Here is a 16,872-nt window from a genome sequence, read left to right as displayed (position 1 = left end):
GTCACCCAGGGCCCCTGGCACCAGAGTTTTCTCTGATGGAACTTGGGAAGAATTATGGAGGGATAGCATTTAGTGCCAGTTTATTCACAGAATAAAAGCACAACATAAGGTCGCCTCGGATGCTGATGTCAATGTTTTATTACCAGACCACATTTGGAGCACTTACCCAGGGATGTGGAGGGAAGACAATAACATATTAATTTAAGAGAACAAAAATGCTAGAACATCGGCACTCCTGATGCTACAAAACAGTGCTCTACATTCCCCTCCTCACCCTCTCCATAGTGGGGAAACTGAGGCAGTCAAGGATGTGGTCAAGATTACAGAGTGGTTTCTGAGTGTTTTGCTGATTACATCTGACCAAACTCCTTTTTCCGAAGTTCACTTCTCTTAATCTTGCCAGTGATGGTTTTGGGCAGCTCTGGGACAAATTCCACCTGGTTGAGGATGAATCAAACCCATCCTGACTTAGTCCTGCTATCATTTACTACCAATGCCCCACCTCCCTTCTTTGCCTTTGCACAGTCCCCAGACAGGCTGGCACCATGTAGTGGCCTCACTAGGCCACACCAAGTATGTCACATTGTCCTTTGACCCACTAAGCTGGATGTAGCCCTGTGACATGCTCTGACCAGTGAAATGTGAGTGGGAGTGAAGTGTGCCACCTTGAACACAACACTTGGGAACAACTGAGTCTGGTCACCTCTCTGTCCATCTCTTATGTCACCTGGTAGTTACCTCTGATGGGTGCTCTTTTATCCTGGTCCCAGGGGGACCATGGTGGACATGTGGTATGAGCAAGGAAGAAACTTCCCTTATTATAAGGTTCTAAGATTTTGGGGCTATTTGTTACCCACAATAACCTCTAGTCCATCCTAACTTTCATGCATCCTCTGTTTTCCTCCTAAGAGGCAGGACAGCCCAACATTCAAAGCCTGATCTCTTGTCAGATACATGTGGGTCTGAGTTCCAGCTCCATCCTTTTATTAACTCCAACCTCAGGCAATTTACTGGGAGTCTCTGAGCCTCCGTTTCTGCTCCGTAAAATGGGTGGTTACAGCATCTCAGGTTTGAAGAGGATTAAATCAAATAGTAAAAATGTAAATCTTTGAGTCCAGGACCTGGTACACATAGTGAATGCCAATAAGTGTTAGCCGTATAGCTTTATGTCCTGATTGTAAACATTCAGAAAATGCAGCAACGTATTATTACAAAAGAAGGAAATGTTAATTTGTGGCATATGTATCCTTTCAAACTGTTGTTTTCCAACAAATATGATATTAGGTATATTCATTTACAGCCTGCTTTTTTCTCTTAATAAGATACTGTGATGTTTTCAAGTTACAAATAAAAGATCTGCATTGTCTTTTTAAATTATAGGACTACATTAAATACCATAAATAATGTAATCATTTCTCTATTCCTGAACACTTCCATAGGTTGCACATGGCCTTGAAAACAAATGAAGTAGAATAAAAACTCTCAGAATGTATTGTATGTTAGAATTAATATTACTTTGTTAGCCTTTATTTGTTATGTATCTATACATGTACTGGGTTGCAATTTAGAATGTATTTCTTACTACGAATAATGTTTTTAAAATGTGTAGCAGTTATTGATTGGAATTTCTTTTCCAAATGTTCAAAGATTACAAATAATCTTGATGTCTCTGGGCACTTGTCTCAATTTTTTTCTTTACGTTGACCTGCCAGCCATGTTTTTGACACAGGACAAAGTTTCCCTCTGATTAAGTTGGTTCCCCCATATCACTGAGTTGAACTGCTTCTTCTGCATAGGAAAATGTTCATTCTGTTGGCTACATCAGCTTCTCCTTGGCCACCCTAGCGGATTTGGGGCAGCAGAGCCCCAGGAACCACTGGCAGGGACCACATCCCATCCATCTGCCCTCACTCACCTTCCTCGGGTACTTATATGGGGCTGTCACTGACTTCACATGCTGCTGCAGCTCCTGGGTGAGCTGGTCCCGGTCACGGGAGAGGAATTCCGGGGTCAGGACAATAAATGCCTTCACCACCTGTAGTGCAGAACCAGAGTGAAGGCTCAGGATGAGTGGCAACCAATTGTATAGTTTAAAAAGTAAATGTTTATTAAGTAAATGGAAAAACAAGGGAAGAGTTGAGCATTTGCAGAAGATAACGACCAGTTTCCATACTTCCAATTTCTACTCTTTGTCTTAGAAAATAACCTCTCAGCCTCCATTTCCTTCTCAGTGATGTGGGGATAGCACAGCTTCACCCCTCGTTGCATTTATGTCAAGATTCATTGAGATATTACATGTAAAACATGAAGCCAGTTTAAATTATTTGTATTCCTATCATTATCATCACCATTTTTACTATTATTGTAGATAGAGTTCTGTGGGCATGAAATAAATGTTGGTAATTAGATAGTTTTATATTACTTATGTCCCTATTACAGGGCACAGGGCCTTGTACATAGTAGGTAGTCAGCACACACCTGTTGAACCAATGAATGCATGATCCAGAGAAGGATTACTCAAATTCCCATTCCACCTCCACCACTTAAGAGCTTTGTGATCAGGCAAGTTACTTAATCTCTTTATGCTTGTTTCTTTACTGTAAAAAAGGATATCAGAATCCTTAAAGAATTAGGCTGTTGTGAGGGGGAAATGAGTTGGCACAGAGCAAGGGCTCATTCAACAGCAGATTGGAGGCCTCAGTGTGCAGGATTCACAAGCACCATTTTGTCACAGTTTTGGCCCAGTGCCCTCTGGTGACCACACAGAGGTCATGCACATGCACATGCTCTCTGCCCTCCCTTCACCTTAGGTGGGAGGCTGGGAAAATAGGGCCTGGGGGATGTCTTTCTTGCACCGGCCTTCCAGGTGCCCACACACAGACAAGATGACCTCTGTGTCCTCCTCCTTACCTCCTTTCGAATCGGGTCTGGGCTGCTCACCACAGCTGATTCAGCCACTGCTGGATGTTCGGCCAGGGCATTCTCCACCTCTGCTGGCCCGATTCGGTACCTGGAGGATCAATGACTCCTTCTTGGTTTCTGAGCAGCTGGCAGGGCTGGGTGACCCAGGCCTTCAAGTGTCATATTTTGCAGAGTCACATCTTCCTTTGCCATGTAGGATAACTGTCTCGGGGAGCCCAGATACCTGTGACCTTCCTCTGTCTTGCACTTCATGTACACAATACAACACTCACATGCTCCCCAGGGCTTCTCACCTCACTGCCTCTGGTCTGGGAAGAGGGCCCAGGTTTAGTCCTCCCTGGGTTCCAGGGCTTGGCTCAAGCAGCTTCCCCTGGCATGAAACCTATTGGCAGCCTCAACTTTTACCTTAAACATTCATGTAAACTCTGTATCCTATTCCCCACTATATTAGCATGTTTTAGAAATTAAAAAAGGAAACAAACTCACTCCCTGAAATCTCCAAGAGGACTTGTTACTCTAGTGTAATATGCCAAAAATCTTTTAAATCACATATGTGTTAGGGACAACAGACTTAGAGCCAGATAACTTGTTGAAATCTGGGTTGCAGCCCGTTCCCTTTGAAACTTTAGGAAACTTTCTTCACTGGTAACTCAGTTTCCTCATCTGCAAAATGGGCATAATTGCATGTACCTTCTAGCATTGAGAGCTGGATTATATAAAGCACTGCGGAGTGTGCCTCCACATAGGAAGTGCTCCATAGAGGTCAATTGCTATTACTTATTATTAAGTTTTTCTGTGAAATGCTGTGTCCGATCAGAGAAGCCAAGCATAGAATAAGCTTCCTCAACCAGTAGGGGTCAAAGTAAAGTCTTCCTTCTAAATCCTTTAAATTGTATAATGTCTTTTTTTAATGTTTATTTATTTTGGGGAGAGAGAGAGAGACAGACAGACAGACAAAGTGCAAGAGGGGGAGAGACAGAGAGAGAGGAAGACAGGGAATCTGAAGCAGGATCCAGACTCTGAGCTGTCAGTACAGTGTCCGACATAGGGCTTGAACTCAAAGACTGCGAGATCATGACACAAGCAGAAGTTGGATGCTTAACCAGCTGAGCCACCCAGGTGCCCCTAAATTGTATAATGTCTTATGTTCCTCTTGAAGACCTTGTTGAACTTCATTTTGATTGATTCTTCTGGATGCCGGGCTTGGGGAAGATACACAGATAGCCCCAGAAAAGGACCTCATAGACAAAGTTTTGTTCAGAATTAGCCTGAGGGTCAAATCACCAATGCATGGACAAATGTATAGATCCCATCAGGCATGTGAGAGTGATGCTTCCTGGCTCAGATCAGCCATACCTACCCAGAGGAATTGATGATGTCATCATTCCTCCCAAGGAACCATATGTAGCCCTCTTCATCCATAGTTGCTCTATCCCCAGTGTTGTAAAAGTCCCCACACTCCACTTCTGCAGTCTTTACTGGGTTGTCCTGAAAAGATAACAGCACCCGTTTGTTGAAGACAATTAGTTTAAATTAAAAAAAAAAAATTTTTACTGTTTATTTTTGAGAGAGAGAGAGGAAGGGGCAGACACACACACACACACACACACACACACACACACACACACAGAATCTGACGCATGCTCCAGGCTCTGAGCTGTCAGCACAGAGCCTGATGCAAGGCTCGAATTCACAAAGTGTGAGATCCTGACTTGAGCTGAAGTCAGATGCCCAACCGACTGAGCCACCCAGGCATCCCTGAAGGCAATTACTTTAGCGATGATGACCCACAACCTGGTACTCAGATCTGGGTTCAAATTCTGCTCCTTGTTCTACCTGGCACTGAGACAAGTTTTGTAATCTTTCTGAGTCTATTTTCACTACCTCCAAGTACTCAATGCACACTACTTGCCAATTAGTGGACAATAATGAGCCAATTTTAAGGACAAATTTTTGTGTGGAGCTCTAGTAGAATAAAATTTCCACTAGAGCATGGACCCTTTTATTTATTGTTCTCAACTTAGCATTCACAGTGTGTCTGAAAAAATGAGAGGTGTCAAAAACTTTTGTTAAAAGAATTTCCTTCCCCCAATACTATCTCACCCGATCCTCCCAGAAAGCCTATAAGGTTGGTATTTTTCAAATTAAACTGTTTACTTTAAGATAATTGTATACTTGCATGCAGTTATAAGAAATAACACAGAGATCCTGTATACCATTTACCCAGTTTCCCTCATGGTAGCATCTTGCAAAACTGTACTTCAATATCACAACCAGGATATTGACATTGCTACAATCCACCAATCTCAGATTTCCCGGTGGTTTATTTGTACTTATGTGTGTGTCTGGTGTATTCAGTAATTTGCAACTTTATCACATGTGCAGGTTCCTGCATCCACCACCATGGTCAAGACACAGAAGGCTCCCACAGTCCCAAGGATCATTGCTCTTTTGTATCATACTGACCTCCCTCCTGCTTTCCCTCCCTCCTCCCTCCAAATCCCAAACTCCTTGACAGTGGCTAATCTATTCCCCAGTTTTATAATTTTGTCATTTTAAGAATGTTACATAAATGGAATCCTGTAATAGTATGCAACCTTTTGGGTCTAGCTCTTTTTTTTTTTTTTAATTTTTTCATTCCGTATAATTTTCTGCAAATTCATCCAGTTTCTTGCATTCATCAGTACTTTGATCCTATTTATTGCTAAATGGTATTTCATGTTATGGACGAACTCCAGTTTGGATGTCCACCTATTGAAGGGCATTTGGCTTGTTTCTGGTTTGAAGCTGTTGTGAATAGAACTGTTCTGAACATGCATGTACAGGTTTCATGTGGGGCTAGATTTTTACAGCCCATTTAGTAGAAGAAATGAGTGTTCAGAAAAGCACAATAACTTGCTCAAAGTCACTCAGCTGGTCAGTGGAAGGGCTGGTATTTGAATTTAAAATTCTTACTCTTCAGCCTCTGCACTCAACCACTAAGCAGTGTGTTAGCATCATCCCTCACGTGGAACATAAAATGATTTTAAGAGGTTCCAGAAAAAAAAAAGTTTTATTTTTTTACTTTGAGCTTATTTTTTTTTCAGAGAGAGAGAGAGAGGCAGAAGGAGAGAGAGTGAACAAGAGAGCAGGGACAGAGGGAGAGAGAGAGAGAGAGAGACAGAGAGAGAGAGAGAAACCTAAGTAGGCTCCTCGCCCAGAGTGGAGCCTGAAGCAGGGCTCAATCTTACAATCATAAGATCATGATGAGCCAAAATCAAGAGTTGGACTGAGCCACCCAGGTGCCCCCTAAAAAAACCATTTTAAAAACATTGAATGACATCTCTTTTTAGGTTCCCTTCCAACTGGATTTTAGGCAAGAATGCCAAGACCATTCAGTGGGAAAGTTAATCTTTTCAACAAATGGCACTGAGAAACTAGGATGTCCACATGCAAATGAATGAAATTACTATATGCCATACACAGAAATTAACTCAAAATGGGTCAAAAACCTAAACAGAAGAACTGAAATTCTGGAACTCTTAGAAGAAAACATAGGGGAAAGTCTTCATGACTTTGTTTTTGGCAATTATTTATTGACTATGACACCAAAAGCACATGAAACAAACAAACAAAATAGATAAAATGTTCCTTATCAAATTTTTAAAATTTTACATCAAAGGATACTATTAAGAGAGTAAAAGGACAATGCACTGAATGGAAGTAATATATGTGATATGTTGGAAGCATATATCTGATAAGAGATTCATATCCAAAATGAATAAAGAGCTCTTACAAATCAACAACAACAGAAACCCCAATTGTAAAAATAGGCAAAGGACTTCAACAGACAATTGGCCAGAGAAGATACACAAATGATCAATGAGAATATGAAGGGGTGCCTGAGTGGCTCAGTCGGTTAAGTGTCTGACTCTTGGTTTCAGCTTAGATCATGATCTCACAGCTTGTGAGTTCAAGCCCAGCATCAGGCTCCACGCTGACAGTGCAGGGCCTGCTTGGGATTTGCTCTCTCTCTGCCCTCCTCTGCTTGCACTCTCTCTCTCTCTCTCTCTCTCTCAAAAATAAATAAATAAATAAACTTAAAAAACAGTTTAAAAAGAATATGAATATGGAAAGATGCTCAACATCATTAGTCATTAGGGAAATGCAAATCAAAAGCATAATGACATACTATACCACTTCACACCCATTAGAATGACCATTGTATTTTTTTTTACATTTTTTAAATGTTTATTTAGTTTTGAGAGACAGAGAAACAGAAGCTGAGTGGGGGAGGAGCAGAGAGAGAGGGAGACACAGAATCTGAAGCAGGCTCCAGGCTCTGAGCTGTCAGCACAGAGCCCGACGCGGGGCTCGAACCCACGAACCATGAGATCATAACCTGAGCCGAAGTTGGATGCTTAACCAACTGAGCCACCCAGGCGCCCCTAGAATGACCATTGTATACACAACAACAAACCTGAAAATTTAACAAATATCGGCAAGGATATGGAGAAACTGGAACACTTGTGCGTTACTGATGGAAATAGAAAATGGTACAGCCACTTGTGGAAAACATTTTGACAATTCCTCAAAAAGTAAATATAGAATTACCATATGATCCAGGAATTCCACTTTTGAGTATACACCCAAAAGAAGTGAAAGCAGGAACTCAAACAGATACTTGCACACCAATGTTCATTGCAGCATTATTCACAGTAGCCAAAAGGTGGAAATAACCCAAATGTCTATTAAGAAATTGATGGATATACAAAACATAGTACATACATATAATGGAATATCATTTAGCCTTAAAAAATGACATTTGGTACATGCTACAACATGAGGGAGCCTTGAAAACATGTGTTAGGTGAAATGAAACCAGACACAAAAGGGCAAATGTTGCACAATTCCACTTAATTGAGGTGCCTAAAATAGGCATATTTTTTTTTACATTTTTTAAATGTTTGTTTATTTTTGAGAGAGAGAGAGACAGAGCAGGAGCAGAGGAGAGGTAGAGAGAGACGGAGACACAGAAATCTGAAGCAGGCTCCAGGCTCTGAGCTGTCAGCACAGAGTCCAACACGGGGCTCGAACTCACAAACCATGAGATCATGACCTGAGTGGAAGTTGGACACTTATCTGACTGATCCTCCCAGGTGCGCCTAAAAGAGGCATATTCTTAAAGACAAAAAGTATATTAAAGGTTACCAACGCTAGGAATATGAGGAAGAGGGAGTTGTTCGATGAGAACAGAGTTTCTATTTGGGATGAAAGAAATTTTCTGCAGATGCATGGTGGTAATTATTGCACAATATTGTGAATTTACTCAATGCCACTGAATTGTGTGCTTAAAAAATGGTGAAAAGGATAAATTTCATATTATATATATTTATCTCAGTAAAAAAAAATGAAAGGAAAAAAGCAAACAAATCTCAGTGGAGGGGTGACAACATATAGTCATGAGAGCATGTGAAATGACATACATATACAGGTTTGGGCATAGACTGAGGAGATCTTTGTAAAACGAAATATATAATTTCCAATTAAGAAAAAACTGTCACTGCTCTGGACTTTCCCAGTTTAATTTAACCAGAATCTCTGTGGTTGGATCCAAAAATTAATATTTTTAAATCTCCTCAAATGCAGGGTTGAGAACCACTGAAGTATATATGTGTTACTCTGTGTTTACAATTTTCTCTTTTATACACATTTAAAACTGTGCTACAGTGAATAAAGGCTAGGGTCTGCATATTTGCTTTTGGGCAATAATATCTCAAAAGAAGCAGTGCCCCGCTTCCCTGCCATAGGCCATAGAGTGACAACAGTGATACGAATGGCTGTTACTGTGGAGAAAGGAGATGGGTCTGAGGTCAATTTCAAGGTCTGTCCACCCTCCCCTGGCCAATCTTGGAAGCTGAGAATTTCTTCTTAGTGGCCACTACTGACCAGGCTAGGGTTTGTCTGGTTAAGAGTTTCAGGTATCCTTAGAATCTGTCACAGTTTTATGTAATCCCTCAATTTCTTATATAGGTGCTGGGGACCAAAAAGATGTGGGATTGAATCCTAGAGCGGCCATTTATTTGACATGCAGAAGACATACAACTCTTCCAATCTGCAGTTTCTTTCTCTGTGAAGTGCAGACAAAAGTGCCCCCTGGAGGCTCAGCATTGTTAACAGATTTGTGGTTGGTAAATGGAACTGTAGGATGTGAACCCAGTTAAAGCTTGCACTCTCAACCACAAAAGATCATTGTTACCCAAGTATGCTGCTTCTGAAACCAGACTTCTTTCTACCCCATCAGCACTTAAATGCCAGATGGCTTAGGACAGGAAGGGATGTGGGAACACGGGAGATTAATTAGAAGAGGCTTCATTGGGGGCACCTGGGTGGCTCAATCGGCTAAGCTTCTGACTTTGGCTCAGGTCATAAGCTCACGATTTGTGAGTTCGAGCCCCTTCATGGGGCTCTGTGTGGACAGCTCAGAGCCTGGAGCCTGCTTTGGATTCTGTGTCTCCCTCTCTCTCTGCCCCTCCACCACTCACTCTCTCTCTCTCTCTCTTTCAAATGAACACTGAAAAAAGTTTTTTAAAGAAGAGGCTTCACTGAGTTGGAGTGAATGACAGGAGGTATGAAGAAGGCTCAGGGTGCAGAGCTGAATCACCCCCACTCACTCAGCACCCACACAGCTCCCTGCAGGGATTTTCAGGGCCTGGAAGGGGTCAGGTGAGGGTCACCACTTACCTCATAGCACATGAAGAGGCCCATGGGCTTGGTTGGCTTGATCCTGATGCCAATGTTGCCTTCAGTGTTGAGCGGCAGGATGTTGCCCTTCTCATCAATGATCTGGAGCAAGAGGCCTGTGAATCCCGCCCTGCAGGGCCACCCCAACACACCTGCCACACCCAAACGTTAGCTGACTATTCCTGTGACACCAGTGAGAATAAATGGGGGGAGAAGCCCTGTCAGAAAATAAATTAAAACTGCCAAAAGTGTTTGAATTCAGCAAATGGTGAAATCCCAGTCATGGGTCTATTTGTTTCATGGATATACAAGCATTGCAAATGCATCGTCAAGCTGGAAGACACAGGTGAGCAAAAACTAGAAGCACCAGCTGATGGAGAGAGATGCCAGGGTGCTCCAGGTGCTCTGGTCCCATCTGTTGTGTGTGAGGCCTCCAGCTGCCAGGCTCAGCTGCATTCCTGCCCAGGATACTGCAGCTCTCAAACGAAGCCTCCCAAGGAAATCAGAGGGAAAATAGGAGGAGAGGAGGAAGGACGGCAACTGGGGCAGGGGAGTGGGGTGGGAACAGCTGGTTCTGTCACCTGGTGTCACACAATTGTCCAATCCCAGCTAAGCCCTAACTATTCCTGGCCAATGTCTTTAGGACCAAACCTGGATGTCGAAGGGGGGGATACTTATCCCCATGGAACCTGGCTTGATCTTCATTCCCCGTAAAGTGCCACAACTTATTCCCTGTTTACAAAAGAAAGAAAATGGGGTTGGTCAAAGAGTCCTGGCTGATTACAAAGCATCAAGAACTATACACAGCATCCTGGCTCACCAATGTCATTTGATGCTGTGCAAAGAACTCTTATGAGAAAGCTAGAAGGCCCAGATTCAAGGTAAGGTGCAAGGCATTGACCTAACTCTGGTCTGCAGATGTTCACAGCACCTGTAGGCATGTAATATCAGGTGTGGTGGGCCCACTATATGTCAAACATGTGTCCATTTGCTGGAGGAAGGCCATGAAACCATTAATGTTTACTTGGGGCTGTTGAACAGTGACAGGAACTTAGTCTCAATTATTCAGAGCTGTGTTGAGAGTATTCATATTGTTTGTGTTGTCCCTTCTGCTAGAGAACTGCCCCACTCCCTTTATCTTCCTGATACACCATATTCCTCCTTTATGGTACTCTAAAATATCATTTTTTCTAAAGTTAAGTCAGACTAGGATTTGTTTCATGGATATGAATCTTCACTCCAGTTGTGTGCCAATTAATCCTCTTTGATTTCTCTTCTGTAAAGGTGGGTAATTATAACACTTACCTCCCAGAGTACCTGGGTGTACGGAAAACCCTTCACCCAGTGCCAGGCAAACCAGGTTATGTTCAATAAACAACTACTACCTGCTATTATTCAGCCCCCAAGAAAAGTCAGTTGGGAGATTCTTCTGTAGTATTTTCCCTTCATACTTCCATTGTAGCCAACAGAGCATCATACGTATTTTTGCTTGTCTGTTTCTCTCAGTGGATAACAAGCATCCTGAGAATAGAGACTGCCCCATTCATTTCTATATCCAGCATTCTAGTGCAACCCCTGCTTAAATACAAGAGTAACTGCAAGGTGAGTATGTACAAGCGGTTGGACACTGTAGCCAGAGCTTTATGTACATCCTTTCATCTCCCTTATTACAACCTAGAAAGACTGGATAATATTTCCATTTTGGAGATGGAGAAGCAGAGACTCTGGAAGGTTCAATGCTATGCCTATGGTCTTGAAGCCCGTGATTGGCAAGGCTGAGATCTGAACTGGTGTCTGAGTTCCTGGGAGGGGAAGCTCTTTCCCCTTTGCTATGCTATTGCTCACAGTACAGGCATATGGAAAATGTTCCATAGACGAGGCAGTAGGTATGAAAGTACATTGAGAAATACAGCACGAGTCAAGTATAAGGGAGTATTCTGCCTATTGTTGCAAATAATTAATGTAAAGGGATGTCATGGGTGTAGGTAGCTCCCATTCCACCACCCTCAACCTTGTCCAAATATAAACTATGAACCATACAAGGACAAACTTGAAATCTTAATATATCTCACCCTGAAGCAGAGCAATTAACTGATTATTTAAAAGAATTTTTTTCCAAAAAAAAAGTCAGTGAAGTATATTAATTGAGGCTAAAATAGCCATTTTGCTGCAGCTCCTGAGATGGCAGCCATCCCTCTGTCAGCCTCGGGGATAATAAAGAGGTTGGGGAAGTGGCTCTGTCCAGCAATAGAAGTGGCTTGAGAATGTGTAGGACGAGAGATACCTGCCCCCACTATCATTGATAAAGTTGTTGTGGTTTACAACATGCATGATACTCTGAATGCCCCACCACATGGCTGCTCAGTGATGCCTTTGAGAATCACACTGTGTGTGTGTGTGTGTGTGTGTGTGTGTGTGTGTGTGTGTGTTTGGTATATACAGAAAGTCTCTGCTCCCTCCTCCACTCCAGCTAGTGTCTCACAATCAAACCTGTGTGCTGTTCACCTAAACTCCCAGAAATGAACTTCTGGGGCCAACTCCTGGCTGTTGTGGTTGTTACCCTAGGAAGGGATGGTGAAGTGGGCAGAACTTGTGGATGGTGGCCTCCTTGTTACTGGAGAGAACCTCCCAGTTCTCCTCCACCCTTGATGAGCTCCATAGAGCTTAATGATCACAGGGACAGTGGCATCATGTCCTCAGACCACTTTCAAAGTCCTCACCCAATAGTTTTCAGCACACTGGCCTCTTGACACATTGATTAGCTGTGAATTATCTTTGTGCAAACTGATTTGGGGCAAACTAGCCTAAAACTCTGAAGCCCCATCATCTTCAGGCAATGCTGTGAGCAGAGTGGGGCCTCTGCACACACATGATTCAGCTCCTCTGCTGGGCTCCATGGCTAAGCACATCCTGACTGACCCAGAAAGGACTGTCTACCTACTGTTTCTGACTGTCCATAGACCTCGTAGAGCAGAACGCCTGTCCGTCTTCTCCACTCCTCTTGCTCCTCTGGCAGCAGAGCCTCCCCACCAGTAATGCAGTCCTCCAGGGCAGGGAACCTGAGACTAAGGGAAAGGCAAGGTATCAACAGAACTTGTGGTCAGGTCTTGGATGCTCTGTCCCAGGCCCAGAGTGTTAAGAGCTCACTCATAGCCTTGCCATCTGGATCACTTATCCTCCTGCTTCCTCATGTTCTTACTTGTCTTTGGGGCAATTTACTGGAGGTCAAAGCCAAGGGAAAGTCACTCATTTCATATTGACTTTTGAAGAGTTCATATTAACAGAAGAGTTCATATTAACAGAACAGAAGAGTTCATATTAACTCTTCTGGCAAGGGGTGGGTGGTGGTGGTGAGGCTAATGGGTTTGGTCAAAAGTTTGGACCAAATTTGGAAGTTGATGTAGAAAGATGGCAAAGACGTATTTTTCAGGCCTTGTCTTAACATCCTCTGTGGCTAAGAAGGATATTTTATAAACCATAATGGGTGGAAGATAAGACTCCCCAAAAGCTTGTTAGGATGATAACAGAACTGCACTGCCTTCTATGAAGAGTGGAGTCATGTGAACTGAAGGGTTTTTGTATTTCTGAGCAGAAAATGCAAGTTAAGGGGTGGAAATGAATTGCTCAGGACATCAAGGAAGACCAGGATGAGTGTAGGAAGAGAGAGAAGGGTTGTAGGTAACAGCCCTGAGAGAAGGAATTTCAGGAAGAGCAGAAAAGTTGGCTGTCAACATTTGTAGTAGGTACACTGTGTGACATAAATCCTCTTCATTTTCCTCATCAAATTTTCCATAAATGAGACAAAAACAGACATAAAATAATAATGCATTCCTTGAAAGACATGGGGAGAAGCGATTGAGATCTGATTACCAGCTGGCCTGGGGCTGGACCAGGTCAGCTCTTGGGGATGAGAGAGGCAGCAGACATCTTGTCCACCTTTCCATCCTCATCACACTGTCCTGGTGCCTTTAGAGTCAGGGGTGATGGACAGGAGGGCTGGTTTTACTGAGGTGTTTTCTTCATTATTCAGCTTTATTCAAAATAGATAAAATGGGCAGAGTGTGATGCAGTCACTAGTTATGACATGGTTGGATTTTACTGGATTTGGACAAAGATAATCATCTGACGAACACTTCAAAAAGTTGCTAATTATGAGTTTTGAAACACAAACGGAGTCCAACCAGCATGAGGCTTCATGAATAAAATCAAGTTGTGTTTCAGAATTAGCTTTGTAAGGGTAGTCATTAAACACCTTAATATTTTAATTCTATATTTAAAACATGTTACTCTGATTTTTGGAGCAACCATTTTAATTTCAGAGTCTTTAAAAGATTCATGAACGCCCATATGTTTCAAAGAGCAGATTCCCGTTTAGCTAAAATTAACTCACAAACATGGGAAAATGCAAAAAGAAAACTATAGGAAGAGAAAACTATGCATCCATCAGATTGACAAAAATGAAAAACTCTGACAATAACAGGTGATGCCAATGTGATGGAACAATGGGAATTCTCCTACTTTGCTAGTGGGAGCATAGATGGGTTCAATATCTTGAAAAATTGGGTTGTAGAATGTAGTGTCAGTGTGAACTAGCAATTCTTATTCCAGAAAAATGTGACAGAAATCCATGCCTATATGCACCAGGGTACATGTGCAATAATTCAATGCAGCACTAATCATCAATAACCCCCAAATAAAAACTACCCGAGTGTCCATTAATGGTAGAACTGAAAAAAATATGCAATGTTTTAATACAATGGGATATTATACAGCAATGAAAATTAACTACAGCAACATGTAGCAACATAGACACATCTTAAAAACATAATGTTGAAAAAAGAAGCCAGATATTCCAGAATAATGTATGATTACATGTGTAAAGTTCAAAGGAAAGTAAAATATAATAATTTGTTTGGGTTATTTCCTTAGGAGGTTATCTGTAAGGGAAAATAAGGAAACTAACACCACAAAAGTCAATATATGAGTTCCTTTGGTGGAGATAGGGAGTCATGAAGATATCTCTGGGGTGTGGGCAATATTCTATTTTTGTGACTCATGTGAGTGGTGACATAGGTGTTTTGTTTTCAACAATTCATTAATCTATAAATTTGTGTGTTATGTATTTTTCTGTATGTTTGCCCTTTCATAAGAAAAATGTTCAAGAAGTAATAAACCTACAATAATGCAAGAGTCACTTAGCATTTCATTTGGATCTCTTAGTCCTGCTTTAAGGAATCAATTAGACTGACTAATGATAATTAGTCAACACTTAACTTACCACACACACACCTGCACACCCCTCAAAGAACCATAGTTAAAAAGTCAGATCACAGTAGGTTGGATTCCTTAAATTCCTACCCAAAGATTGTTATGACCAGCCAGCCACCACCACTTCTACCATACCTGGTAGAAATCTGCTGTAGAATCATTCGATACACAGCTGGCGCAGCAAGGCACCGGGTGATGGGGTATTTGAACAATGTCTAGAAAGTGAGGAGAGAAGGAATTTTATTCTTATAGTAAGGATTTAAAATATCGGCTATTAACATTTTAATTCGGATCTCCCCTGTAAGACAGCCCAGTAGTCATTTGTTACTTTTTTCGATACACCTATATTGAGCATGAATTTTCTGCATAGCATGTATCAGGCACTGTTGGGGGGAATGAAAAAAGAGTTAGATAATATTCCAACTGGGAGTTTGTACTAATAATAGAGGAGATAAAACAGGACTCAAATGGTAAGACAGAAATTGGTAGATGTCATAAGAGATACTGGAAGGAGAACTTAGCAGAGGGAAATACTCCTTCTGATTGGGTGATCCAGGGACCTCATGGAACAGGTGGCATTTAGTTGTGGTATTTAACAAATGGATATGGTCTCTATAGGCAGAGGAATGGAGGAGGTTCTTGCAGGTAGAACGAGTAACAGGAGCAAAGTCTCCAGGGTTGAAGAAACACTTAGGTATAGTCAAAAGATGGTTTATTTAGACAGGAGAGGCACAAGAAGTAACTTTAGGAAGACTGAGGTTAGATTTAGACAGGTGAAGGGCAGGAAGTAAATTGAGGATGATTGACCTTAGTTGGAGATCAGATAGAGTCTAAAATGTCTGGTATTCACCATTGTTTTGCTAGAAGTGGGAGTCTTTCAGTTTCGGATCAGGGTGGAGATACCCTGGGAGGGCAAGAACACTGAAGAGGAGAGAATGTGGGTTTGGGGTCTGCCTGCCTGACTTCAATCCTGTTACTTAATTCCTCTGTAATTCTGTTCCCTTATTTGTAAAATGGGAATATATATACCTTCCATGCAGAACCATAGGGAAGAGGAATGGGCACAGAGAGGGAGAATCTCAAGCAGCTTCTCTGCTCAATGTGGAGCCTGACACAGAGCTCAATCCCAGAACCCTGGGATCATGACCTGAGCCAACATCAAGAGTCAGTCACTCAGCCAACTGAGCCACCTAGGGGCGCCAGTCCCTCTCTTTCTGAGTCCAATCAACTTCCTTCCTTCTTTCCTTCCTTCCTTCCTACCTTCCTTCCTCCCTCCCTCCCTTCCTTTGTTCATTCATTCCTTCCTTTCTTGTCTCCTGTCTTTCTTTCCAGTATAATTAACATACAGTGTTATATTAGTTTCAGATGTACAATATACTGATTCAACAATTCTATGTATGACTGATTGCTCATCACGAGAAATATATTCTTAATCCCCTTCACCTATTTCACCCGTCCCCCCCCCCCCCACTTCCCCTCTGGTAACCATCAGTTTATTCTATATAGTTAAGAGTCTGTTTTTTGGTCTCTTTTTTCTCTTTGTTCCTTTTGTTTCTTAAATCCCGTATGAGTAAAATCATATGGTATTTGTCTTTCTCTTACTGATTTAGCATTATACCCTCTAGATCCATCCAAGGTGTTGAAAATAGCAAGATTTCATTATTTTTTATGGCTGAGTAATATTCCATCATATATATAGACACACATACATATACCACATCTTCTTTATCCATTTATCTATGGATGAACACTTGATCTGCTTCCATAATGTGGCTATTGTAAATAAAGCTGCAATAAATATGGGGGTGCATATATCCTTTGGAAATAGTGTTTGCATATTATTTGAGTAGACACTCACTAGTACAATTAATGAGTCATGTGGTAATTCTATTTTTAATTTTTTGAGGAACTCCATACTGTTTTCCACAGTGGCTACACCAGCTTGCACTCCTACCAAAC

General features: G+C 41.8%; 1 protein-coding gene across 9 annotated transcripts in view; it reads right to left on the bottom strand.

Annotated features, from left to right (window-relative positions):
- Positions 1-115: 115 nt before the first annotated feature.
- Positions 116-16,872, bottom strand: part of LOC106970530 (acyl-coenzyme A synthetase ACSM1, mitochondrial-like) — a 50,643-nt gene continuing 33,886 nt past the window's right edge. For all 9 annotated transcript variants that reach the window (XM_015067181.3, XM_053213628.1, XM_053213627.1 and 6 more), the window contains 8 exons: positions 15,049-15,128; positions 12,587-12,710; positions 10,297-10,377; positions 9,646-9,747; positions 4,283-4,410; positions 2,911-3,010; positions 1,916-2,035; positions 116-437 (listed from right to left, as the gene is read on the bottom strand). In XM_015067181.3, coding sequence (XP_014922667.1) covers positions 351-437; positions 1,916-2,035; positions 2,911-3,010; positions 4,283-4,410; positions 9,646-9,747; positions 10,297-10,377; positions 12,587-12,710; positions 15,049-15,128 — 822 coding nt within the window. In that variant the 3' untranslated portion in view covers positions 116-350. The remainder of the gene's footprint in view (positions 438-1,915; positions 2,036-2,910; positions 3,011-4,282; positions 4,411-9,645; positions 9,748-10,296; positions 10,378-12,586; positions 12,711-15,048; positions 15,129-16,872) is intronic.

Source organism: Acinonyx jubatus, chromosome E3, assembly GCF_027475565.1.
Source record: "Acinonyx jubatus isolate Ajub_Pintada_27869175 chromosome E3, VMU_Ajub_asm_v1.0, whole genome shotgun sequence".
Classification (NCBI taxonomy): Eukaryota; Metazoa; Chordata; class Mammalia; order Carnivora; family Felidae; genus Acinonyx; species Acinonyx jubatus.
Note: the sequence above shows the minus strand (reverse complement) of the source record. Positions and strands in the feature narration are given on the sequence as shown.